The sequence below is a fragment of the Channa argus genome, chromosome 16, assembly GCF_033026475.1.
Source record: "Channa argus isolate prfri chromosome 16, Channa argus male v1.0, whole genome shotgun sequence".
Classification (NCBI taxonomy): domain Eukaryota; kingdom Metazoa; phylum Chordata; class Actinopteri; order Anabantiformes; family Channidae; genus Channa; species Channa argus.
In genome coordinates, this window is record NC_090212.1 from 17712922 (window position 1) to 17725344 (window position 12423).

General features: G+C 41.3%; 1 protein-coding gene across 2 annotated transcripts in view; it reads left to right on the forward strand.

Annotated features, from left to right (window-relative positions):
* The window catches only part of trim9 (tripartite motif containing 9), a 34231-nt gene that overhangs the window by 17287 nt on the left and 4521 nt on the right, over positions 1-12423 (forward strand). Inside the window, exons 4-10 of one of the 2 annotated variants that reach the window (XM_067480376.1) lie at positions 4512-4622; positions 5426-5579; positions 6230-6375; positions 8483-8621; positions 10001-10039; positions 11659-11962; positions 12057-12219. In XM_067480376.1, the coding sequence (XP_067336477.1) occupies positions 4512-4622; positions 5426-5579; positions 6230-6375; positions 8483-8621; positions 10001-10039; positions 11659-11962; positions 12057-12219 (1056 nt within the window). The remainder of the gene's footprint in view (positions 1-4511; positions 4623-5425; positions 5580-6229; positions 6376-8482; positions 8622-10000; positions 10040-11658; positions 11963-12056; positions 12220-12423) is intronic. The other variant, XM_067480377.1, reaches the window with a different exon arrangement.

Below are 12423 nucleotides of genomic sequence, written 5' to 3' on the forward strand. Positions count from 1 at the left end.
GACATTTTCAAATGACTGATTGCAGGGAAAAAGTTAACAAGTCAAAAAAAAATGTTTGTTAGTTATCGCATCTTCATTTTATTACTAACGTTTTTTTTAAGTTACTGATTATTTCTCTGTCGACTGACTCACTGGTTAATCTGCTGTTTCAGCTCAAAAAATATTTGCGATTGTTTGAGCACAAATGCAAAAATATTCTCTGATTTCAGCCTCTAAAATGCAAAAAAGATGTTACCTTTTTTTTAACATCTTTATATAAATTGAAAACCTTTGGGTTGAATTTAAAGATTGTTGTATTAGGATGTTCTGACATGTTATAGACTAAATTGACAGCTGTAAATGTGTTGACCTTGGAAGTAGCGGATTTAAACCAATGTATCTGTCATTTTGAGCGTTCTTCTCTTATGTTTGCATTGAGGACATGAAGCTTATCTCGTCTTTATTGGCCTGAGTAAGTCGCTGATGGCTGAGTGTCAGTGGAAGTGGCACTTGTCACATTCTCTGACCATCACTGCTGAAAGGGGACACGGTAGAGCACTGCAGCCACAGCATCCTGCTGCAGTGGCCTAATAATTATAGCAGCCACTGATAGAAGGAGGTAGTTTATGTCACAAAGAGGCAGCAGGTCCTGCAGAACCAGGACAGCACACTGGATACTATCAGTCTCCGTCTGTGTTGTTTCACTCTGTGCTAGTGGACAAACATTTGTGTTTAAAGGTGATACAAGCTACATTTTAATCTTAGAAAGTGGCTCAATGACGGTGACAAAGCCATTGGTTCATAGCGTTAAAGCTGCTTGAAACTATGATGTTGCGATATACAGTGCAACCACATCTCTATGGATTCAGGTTTGCAGAGGTTCCACTGCAGGTTTGCTGTTGTAGCTCCTGCTCACAGCATCATTTTCAGATAAAGCATGAAACTGTTTTCAGAGAGAAATGTCTAACCCCCCCCCCACCAAATGATAGACTCACTTAGCACTGAGGCGTTGAAGGCAGTTTAGTTTAGTGGCTAACGAGACAAATATTTCCTTTAAGAATTGTTAGAAACAGCTGTTATGTTTACAGCTTAGTTGTGTTTCCCCCATGTGGAAAGAAAAATCTGATATTGCAGCTTTAAATATTAAACATGTTTTGCTGTGATGCTCCAACTGTTTGCACTTAGCTAAAACAAGAGTCGTAACATGGTTTGATGAGCCTGCGTCCCACAGCAACATGTCATCCGACAATACATAGTTGAAATCAGCTGCTTCTCAGATCACGGACAGCTGACATTTTAAAAAGCCATATTCATCAGTGAGCTCCAGAGTGAAATGTGTGAAAAACCCTCAGTGCTGATGTTGAATAATGACAGAGAAGGGATGTGTTACTGTATGTTAAAGCACTAAAGAGGTCCATGTACGTTTCTTGTCCCTTGGTTTGGGATTCATTTAAGCAGCTGTGTGCTTAATCACAATGACAGCTATGGTACGTTAGTCAAAGAGGGCAGAGGATGGAGTTTGTTTGCCCCGGTGAGCTTTGTTCATCCCTGCTTCTGCAGAAACTCTGGCCTATTTAATCAAGCATCTCTGCTCTCTACTGTTGTCCTGCATTTGGTGTGTCCCTCACCTTTCCCTCTCTTTTTCTGTCCCACATTTCTGGTCAAGATCCCCCTCTAAAGATGACTGCTGGGAGAAGCAGCTCATTAAGCAGCAGTGAGTGTCGAATCTGAGAGGTATGACCACGGAAATGATGAGAAAGGATGAAACGTGGCCTTTCCCTGCAACTTCGAGTTGTTTCCCTCTATCTGTGTTGTACTCTAAGAGTTTTTGATTCCAGCTGCATACGGAGCAGGGACAGCGAGTCTGATTGTCAAGCATACAGTGACAGCATTGACACTCCTCCCGGAGCCTTGCCAGGCCACCACAGGGGTGTGGATGCTCCAGGGTTGACAAAGCAGGAATGGTTTGGCCCTCAGCCGGAACAATACAGGCCGAATCATCAGAGCAGGAGTGAAATGTCTTCTCACTGTATGGGAAGAAATGTTCAACATGAGTGATTAAGGCACTGAAAGGGGGAAATAATTAGAATATGATTGGCTGCGTCTCTGTAAATCTTAATTTAGTTGAAAATATTCTGATTGCAGTTAATATTTAAGCCTCTTAGAGTGCAGTCAGGCCTAGAAGTTGTTTGATTTGGTTTGAACCGTGAACGAGAAGCTGCATTTTGTGTTTGGTTGGTTTAAGTGGGACTGTACCGAGGCTTAGCAAGTCATCATTACTTCCTGTCGTCTGAACGGGACGCGAAACCGCAGCTAGTTTGGCAAAAGGAGAGGGGTCAAAACAAATGTGACTCTTTAATTTCAACTGAACATGAGTGATTTTCCTGCAGACTGTGTATAACTGTACCTCTGCTCTCTGGTCTGCAGCAGATAAGAGCACATGAGGAATAAAGAAATGCAAAGGAGGCTGAGAGTTTCCAGCGGTTCAAAGCTAAAACTCAGCATCTTCAAATGTGTTTGTGCAGGTTTTTGTAAGGCGCTAGAAGTCACTTAAAGTTGGGTTCAGCTGCCAAACAAAAAAACCCCAGAAACTGTACATATGTCATCTGTGGCTTTGTTTAAAGCATATTGTCCTAAATCGCATCACAATATTGATTATGAGTATCATCATAGAGTTGGGGTACACACAACAGACACATCTAAAAAGAATGGGGAAAACAAAAGCAGCAGAGGCCAAGAAAGCCCCACGACAAATCTGAAGTAACGGTTCAAACAACTAAAATGCTTCGTCTTGTGTGAGACCATTCTTACCTCCTAAAAGTTTATTACTTTACTGACCCTCCACCCTCAGCTTGTTACAGACGCAGCCCGTGTAAAGCTGAGAATGCAGCTTTCAGGCAAGATTCAAGATTCATCTTTTTCAAAAAATTGAAAACATGTACAAGTGGACTGATTTTCTTCATAGCAGCTACACTTTGTCATATCCACAATATCGCGAAGCCTGTGTTGTACTTTTCCAGGAGTCTTTCTGTGCACAAAACAACCTCGGTGCTGGTCATGGTGACATGCTAGAGAACAGGTACACACATAACCACACATTAAGCAACACTAAGCAGAGTGTCCCGGAGTCAGGCCAGTGCCGCTTCAGCACCATTGGTGTGCGAGGAAGTGTTTGGATAGTGTAACAAACATTTAATTTAAGAATTTAAGACTTTTGCATCAAACATAATGGAATTTTCTGATGTTTAACCTTTAAGTTTTGGCTATTTCAAACAGTTACTCATTTGAGTGTCAAGAAAAAGTACATTAAATAATATACTGCTTACTATGATTAAAAATTGTGACGTGATGTGGTTTTCATGTTTTCAGTTGACGACAGAGAAATGTTTAAAGCATACTGTGTCTGTGTTTCAATGCTATAAAATATACTGTAAGTTGCATTTCTGCTCTTATGATCACTGAAAATACATTTGTATATTCATTTCTTAAGCTGGCTACAGCTAAATAAAGTATTGAATAGCATCAAAGTCTTTGCTGGTTTTGTCAGTAGAACAACACTTAGTATGTCGTCTTCATGTGTGCTGTGTGTCGGCCCCTGAGTGGATTCATAACGTTTTTTTTCTCCCTCTCCATTCAGCCTTGGAGACTCTCAGATAGCAGCAGTGAAGTTTTTGTTCCCTAGCAACCCTCGGTCCAGCACCTCCATTTATTTCTCACAGTTGCAGTGAGGCTCTGTGGACTGTGGACACTGATGTCTGTACAAAAGAGGGAATCTCCCGAGTTACAGTACATCCATCACGTGTCCAGTCAAATCAGTGCAGACAGGAGAATTTCCCTAATCTGCCTCCTGTGATTTTCAGCCACGTAGGGAAAATGGAACTTCTGCGATGACATTTTTGCGTCGCATATGGAGTAAAATGTTGCGTCTTGTCTCTGATGTAAGTGCCGATGGCTGTTCACACGGCCTGGCCGCCCGCGAACACAAAATATCACTTTCTTGCCGGTCACGTCAATAGCAGGATCGGTTCAGGCTGCTCCTCCTCCCTCAATCTGTTGCCGAGTCTCAAGAGGAAAAATTACTCCATCTGTCACTTTGACAATCCTGATGCTAATCTCATTATTGTTATTCCTCGTTAATTCTCTTTCAGCTTCTTCACCCATTAACAACCCTGTGTAATCTGCGTCATTTTACTCTCTTCCTTTACTGAATGTCTTACTCTCCTTCATCAGTTGTTTTTTTTTCTTTGCTTTTTTTTCTCCCCTCTGCTGCTCCCCCCTTTTGTCTTTCTGCTTTCCTCATTTATTAACATTACCACCTCCCACTCTTTATTTACTCTGTTAATTATTTCTCTGCATGCCCAGGCTTTCTCTCGCCCCTTTCCTGTTCTGCTACACAGTATTTATTCTCTACATACTTGCACACTTCATGCATTAGTTCACGGTTAAGCATATTATACTTGCAAAACCTGATTCTCTGCTCATTTTATTCCTCTTTTAGCTCCAATTTCCGCTTTTTTTCACTTATGTCCCAGGTTGTCCGGGATCAAATCTCCCACTGTACGGTGAAGCTGCGTCAGACCACGGGGCTGATGGAGTACTGTCTGGAGGTCATCAAGGAGAATGACCCCAGTGGTTTCCTTCAGGTAGGATGTGTTCAGTAAAAGTGAAAGCGTCTTTACTTTACATTTTTATAGTTGAAAGTGTTTCTTTAGTTATTCATCAGTTAGTTCATCATTATTCAACTTTTAAGCTTAGTGACAGTTCACTGTAAAAAAAAAAAATGTTTTTAGAAACAAGGGAGAAATGCCTCCTCAAAACTGTTAAGTTACAGGCTGCAAATATGACTCAGACTCAGTTTTGATGTTGACTTTACTCACATGTGAAAAAAGAGAGCGCTTTCTCAGTGTTTGCTGAGCAATTGTGTCTCGTTAAAATCAAACTTATTTGACACCTTGGGGTAGTGTGTTGGCTAAAGAACACTTGTTTTTGTGATAGTTGTGTTGACTGATGAGATTTGAGCAGTTTACAGTGCTTTTCTGTATATCTTATCTGTATATATGCAAGTGAGCCATTACTTGTGTGCAGTAGAGCTTTAATATGAAATGTAATCATTTATCCATCAAAGTGATACTCATTAATACTCCAAATATCCATTATGATAAGATATGTGAAATTTTACTTGGGAGTTTTGCATAAATAGTCATGCAGCTTGGTCTTACATGGTCCATTCAAACTAAACTAGATATGGTCTTCACGTGTGTTAAATTGTATGCTTCCCTGTAGACATATTTCATATTTGTGCATGTCTACATTGCATTTCTTTCAGCATTAAATGGGAAGTATAAGATAAGATAAACATGCGTCATTCTCCTGATTCTCAGAATAGTATCAAACATTAGGCATTAACGGAGTTTTAACATTTCATTGTGTCCGGTGCTGTTCTTAGATCTCAGATGCTTTGATCCGAAGAGTTCACATGACAGAGAGCCAGTGGGGGAAGGGAACCCTCACCCCAAGAATGACCAGTGACTTTGACCTCACTCTGGACAGTGGACCACTGCTGCAGACAATACACCAGCTGGACTTTGTCCAGATGAAAGGTAAAAGACAGACAGTAACAGGCACAGACACATGGGGGACGTACAGAAGGGGGGAACGCAGGCACATGACAGGTTATGGCAGACTTTAGGCCCCTAGAGAGCAAACGTCTGCTCTTATGAAATGTTTTCGGCTAGAAGACAGTAAATGACTTCTGGGATGCCATGTTTGCAGGAGTATGTTGGGAATGGACCAAATTTGACTTTGCTGTTATGCTTTTCTAAAGTTTTTCCAGAAAGTACGTTAATGTTCTTTTCTGTAAGGCAGTGTCCTCGATTTTTGATGGCAGCAGTCCCTTGAGATTACAGTCATAATTTAAAGGCAACGTGTTCTTGCATATGACCTTTTTGTCACAAATTGTTTGCCTGGTAAACAAAGGAAAACATTATCAAGGAACATGTGAGTTAAAACTTGCTGTTATTCTGGAATTTTGTGATACCACAGAGATGCTGAAGGTGTTAAATATTCGATAAATTACAGAGAAGTTTGGTGTGTTGATATTCATGCATTATGAATTCATAAATTCACAGTGAAATTTATAAATGATAAATATTGAACAGGTCCTGCTGCACTGCCGACTCAGATGAGAGGAATGTGTCTTTTCATATCTCAGTGTGCTGTAATCTGGCCTGGTTTTCTTCCCCTTCCTCAGTCCCAGCTGCTCCGATGCTTCAGCTGGAGGAATGCTGCACACAGAACAACAGCGCCACGTTGTCTTGGAAACAGCCACCGCTCTCCACTATCGCCGTGGAGGGGTACATCCTGGAGCTGGACGACGGCAACGGGGGGCCGTTCAGGGTAAGTTTCCCTCAGCAGGTACCGACAACATTACTTGCACTCGTAAAACCTTTTAAATGGGAACTTTAAAAGATTTACGTTTAGCTCGCAAGAAAAAAAGAGAAACAGGGCCATTTAGAATCATAATTCTCCTTTACAGAACAACAAAGACTCGTACATTTGTTGCCAGTGAGGACACCAGTTTGGCCAGGGAAATGTGAAAGCAGCACTTTGTTGCTGAAACCCCCCGGTGTGGATGTGACGAGCAGGTCATGTGACACACTTTAGCAGGGGATGGAATGACACGCTGCCACGACAAAAAGCTCAAAGCAGTATTCATACCCTCACTGAGTTTCACCTTGTAATCCATCTTCATAAGACCCTCCCTAGTTCTTTATACATCGAGGCTCCTGCTTTGTTAGAGGGGCAACTCATACCTCCTGAACAGTTCCCTCAGTACAGTGGGAGAGGATATCGACTTCTAAACCTGTAAAAAGAAAACATCCTCCATGTCTGTTGGCTCTCATCAATTTGCATTTAGTTTAGGTCATGTAAAATGCATTTAAAATATTAGTCCTGATCTTATATTTTGGAAAAATGTGGAGTTTCCCCAAGTTACAAAAGCACATTCACTGTCCTCACCCCCTTTGTGTGTTGGTGAGCAATTTTTTATTTAGTGTTTTCATAAAATGTCTTGTTTTTATGTTTTTTGTATTTCCTTATTTTCCCTATTGTTTATCATTTTAATCAAGCCTTTAAATTAACAACTGAACGCAGAACCACGGCAACCAAATCAAATAAATAAAGGCCAAAGTCAAAGGACAAAGGTATGATCCTAGTCTGTCCTCGCATGATTAGCCGCGTGGTGTTCCCATCAAAATAAAGTCCTGCCTGCATGGACTGAGCACGACGTCTTGGGTACTGGGCCCCCCCAGATGGGAGTCGGCTGCAAAGGCACATCACTCGCTCCTTGAGACTGATTATTTGCTCCACTTCAGGTGTTAATTGGCCTGGCTTAGTTTTCCCCGTTCTGTTGTGTTTCAGTTTTCTTTATTTGGTTTTGACCAGTTTTAAGTTTATTTTGTTGTTAGTTTTATTTTTTTTGTACATAGTTTTTCACACTTAGCAGTTTGAACTGCTTGTTTGTCTGGTCCACTGTAAATGAATCTTACGCTGAGTGAAGAATACTCCTGCTCCCGGGCAAATAAAAAAAAATTCAACTAAAATAAAACTAAACTAGGTTTTCTTGAAAAACTAAATGGATATTAACAAACTCAAATCTCTCAAATCTATTCAACTACTATCACGTGAATTGTCCAGCAGCTGTTCGTAAAGGCATCCTGTGTTTTAATTTTAGGAAAAGCAGCCATGACCTTAAGTCGGTTTGTTCTTTGCTGAAGCCAGCTGGCCGTAATCTCTCCCTCTTTTAGTTCATTCCGCATTCTGTAATTGTGTGTTCACGTAAGCCTTCATCCCTTTGTCTTAATTACAAATGTTCCTTACGAGGGCCATCATTTGCCAACCAATCTGCCAACAGATTCACCAACCGTATCCGCTAACTGCTAATTGGTAGGCAGTCCATGCCAAATTGTGTTAGAGAAGAAATGTAGTTTTTTCGGTTCATCTACAGCGGACACTTTAACCATGTAGGAGCACTTTTCCATACCTGATATCATGCTAGTGTTTTTAAAGTGATACTAAGTTTTGTGTGTTTAGTTGCCAAAGGCTGTTTTAGTCTGCAACTAATAATAATTAATTTTCACTCCTTACCTGTTCCATATGCCATACCTGCTCTCGATGCTACACTTTGCCAAACACATTGCAAGGGAAGGTTTCTTTTCCTCTTCTGCTCTGTGACTCATGGAGGCCCACCAACGCAGCTCCACGCTGAGCCTGGCGAGTTGTGTCCCCATGTCTATTTATACTCCAGTGTGGGCTGCCTCACCCACGCTCAGTTGTACAAACTCACACTCTCGCTCATTACGCTCACCTCCAAATCCAAATGGGACACTCCTTCTGAAGCAGAGCCGGCCGAGTTAAATAAAAACAGGGCTCTGTATCTGTTGGGTGTCATAATTACGCACTTGATGTATGTGCCAGTTTGACAGGAAGCATTGTGTCTTTGCAGGAAGTTTACGTGGGGACTGAGACCATCTGCACAGTGGACGGGCTTCACTTCAACAGCACATACAAGTCGAGAGTAAAGGCCTTTAACGCCAGCGGAGTGGGCCAGTACAGCAAGACACTGATCATGCAGACCTCTGAGAGTAGGTTGAGCATCATCATCTCCTCTTCCTCCTCCTCTTTACATGAATGCATATGTTTAAGGCAAAATACACTCGTAGCCACAACATTCTTATAAAGACAACTAAAGTCTGTGTTGCTTGAAGCAAGAAAGAATTCTTCATATCAGTCTTCAAACTGGTACAGTAATACTGTACGGGTCTAATAAAGTCAGGGCATCTCAGTGATCATTAGGATTCATCCTCTGGGGATCATGAATATCTGTTTTAAATGATGTCAATGCTACAGAAAATTAAGGTGCACCAATTTGTCTTTTTTCAGGTTTTGTAGTCTCCTGTCATCACTAAAATTAGCCATTTGTCCCTATTTTGTAGGTTTGTTCGTTTAGTAAATGTGACATGTGATATACAGTACATAGATAAGATAAGATTTCTAAGATAATGAATATCTTTGCTCTTCAAGCTACATGCCACATATTTGCTGCTGAACACCATTGTTGGGAGCAAAGGTGCAAATAGAAAACTAGTCGGGACAGAATGATTTTATCCTCAAAGTGTCGTAAAAACTGCTATAATACTGCCAGTATCAACTGTGAGTTGACGACTGGACAGATGTGTTCACATCACAGCAAACAAACTTTACCTGGACACATTACTGTTGCTTGCAACTTTAGAACATGAAATTAAGCAGATAAGAAATTTGGCAGATATCTGTGCAATTTTGCTAACATTCTTTATACATTTTTGGTAAACGGTTGGCTTTTTTAATGGATTTTAGAGTCGTAAGAGCTGTGAGACTCCCTCAAACTGATCTGTCATGTTGCACAAAGACAAATAACATTAAAAGCCTCCAAGACGTCCATGACAAGAACTTGACCCAGCTGCAGTTTTTAATTGTAGTACATCCCGTAGCAGCTCGTCCACACACACATGCTTGCTTTCCCATTAGTTTAATAGTGCTCTTCATAGACGGGGAAGCTTGTCCTCCATCAGTGGACCTGGAGGACCCTGATAGCCTCCCTGCCTGACAGACGGAGCACTCAGCAGCTGCTGGAGGCTGCACAACGTCGTCTAACCACTCAGACCCTTTCAGTCTCTTTGCAGCGGTCTGACATCGTTCATCCTGACCGGACTGCTCTTTGATTTATTTAGTTTTATTTCCCCTAAAGAAATCAGAACAGTGTCTTTGTCTGTTTTGTTGTTTGTTTCTTTGGTTTGGTCTGTTTTTTTTAGCCGCTGACTTGAACCAGCTTCCCTGATCAAACCTGCTTTTTACCCTCTCCACCCCCCCTCCCCAACCCCCTCTACGCTGTCTGCTTCAACGCTTTGCTTCGTCTTCCTCCTCCCCTCTTTTTCTTTGCCTTTGCCCCTCTTTTTCTTCCCTCTTTCATTTCACGTTTTAGCTGGACTCCCTCCATGTGATATTCAGTCTATAGGCACAGGTATGGGCGGCTCTCATTGCTGACTGTTTCCTCTCGAATCCCCCTCCTGGCCATTGCCTGTTTCATCATTGCAGTCCTATCGCACAAACCAGCAGGCGGGCAGATTGCTGCTTATTAAATGTTCACTACAGGCCTCTAATAAACCTCTTTGTTTTATTTCCTGTGGGAAATAAAGCTGTAATGTTACTTTACTGCACATACTGACCCTGACACTGAAAGCTGGGAAGTCTGCTGTAGCCCGTAAATGTGCAAACGCCCGCCTGTTAAAAACATTTCTCTGTGTAGAGTATAGTGTTATACGGTATGTTAAGTTTTAACTTTAATCCTGAGTCAAGCAGTTTGCAAAATTATTTAAGCATTTGATTTAACCTGCTTAACATTTAATGAGTTGCAAATCAAAGAAAAGTTAAACAAACAAATTGAAATACAAAAATGCAAAGTGTACTTTAAGAGTATTTTCTAATTAGGAATTAAGCCATGCAGGTACTGTAGTTTTGAGATTTCTGCCAGCAAAAAAAAAACAATTAATGTGAATTGAAATTAGTGTTGCTTTGAATGATATGCAGAAGAACTTTAAAGCTGATAAAGCAGCATTATTATTCATTTAGAGTTGTGTTCTGATGACCTGGTGTAACTTATTTTTAGCTCTTGTTTTGGTCTCCAGCAACTCCGGAGGAACATACCTGCCCTCTTTTTAGCCCCTAAATGCGTCGAGAGTAAATGTAAATTGTAAAATTGCAAACAAAATGTTGCATTGAAAGAAGGTCAGATGATCTGTTGATTACAAAAGTCCTTGTTACTGAATAATTCAAAGACTTTGCAGTAAATCTGTGTCTTTATAAGTCTTTATGATGAAATCTCAAAACGCGAGTGTGGCAAACTAAGAGGGCTCAGTGGGAAACATGTTTTTTATGCAGTAATCCTAAATCAAGGTCAACTTACTTGCTTTTTTTCCAGAGCTTTCATGGTCACTGCGAGTGGGAAGGAGTTTGTTTAGTTATGATGGTGTGATTCTCTCTTGTGTTCACTGATAAGCAAACTCCTCCCTGATAATGACCATGGGATGTGGTTGAAACTCCCAAGGAAAAATCTAGTAAGTGCGACGGTGAGGGTTTTCTTGCAGTACACCTGTTTCCAAATATATCAGTGTACTATCACAATCACAATTCTTTTCACAGTTTTTGTGACAAGAGACAAAAATTAAGAAACGGTTCAACGTATAATTGAAAGCTTGTTGATTACTGCATATTGTTCTGATGAACGGCTGAGTTATCTAACGCCACCCGCCTGGCAGTTCAAAGCAGGTAAAAACAAACGCCAATTAATACTTGCAGACTGTCTGACAGTAGGTGTTAAATTATTATTAGGATTAAGTTATATAGTGTGATGTAACTGTTATTAATCAAACATGATCATTATAGTGTTAAGAATATCTTTCTTAACTTTTCATGTAGATATTATTCCTCAAAATAAAGTACTTCCACAGTAAAAGGTCACCTCATCTGACTTCCAAAGTCTAGATTCATGTCACCTTCATGATGTCTGTCCAACATGTTGATGTGTTGTTGTCACCTGTTATTCATGCTAACCATCAATGTGTGTGCAATTCTTCTGCACAGTTGCATGGTTCACCTTTGACCCAGCCTCCGCTCACCCAGACATCATCCTCTCCAACGACAACCTGACGGTGACGTGCAACAGCTACGACGACAGGGTGGTCATGGGTAACTCCGCGTTCTCCCGCGGCGTGCATTATTGGGAGATGACCGTCGATCGCTATGACAACCATCCAGACCCGGCATTTGGGATTGCTCGGGGTGACGTCCTGAAGGATGTGATGCTCGGGAAGGACGACAAGGCCTGGGCCATGTACGTGGACAACAACCGCTCCTGGTTCATGCACAACAACTCGCACACCAACCGGTAAGGGGAGTGAAATATTATGCATCTCCCAAACTGTCCTCATGTCAACAAGTGTCATTTCCATGAGTTAATTTCTCTCCGTGTGACCGTGCAGAACGGATGGTGGCATCGGTAAAGGAGCTACAATAGGGGTGTTGCTCGATTTCACACGGAGGATCGTCATCTTCCTCATCAACGATGAGCAGCAGGGTCCAGTGGCATTTGAGGGGTTGGAGGGCATGTATTACCCTGCTATCAGCCTCAATCGAAATGTCCAGGTAAAAAATTATAATGTTTAAATGAACAGACGTAGCACATTTAAAATTTAAAATATACCCTGAACATGCCTCACAGTTCTTCAGGCAGGCATTTGTTTCAGTCTTTTGTTCCATACATTATGCTTTTATCTCTCTTCCGCTCTCTGCTACGCTCCAGCCTGCTCTAAGCAATTGAACTCCCACATGAACACCACAGTCTTCTGG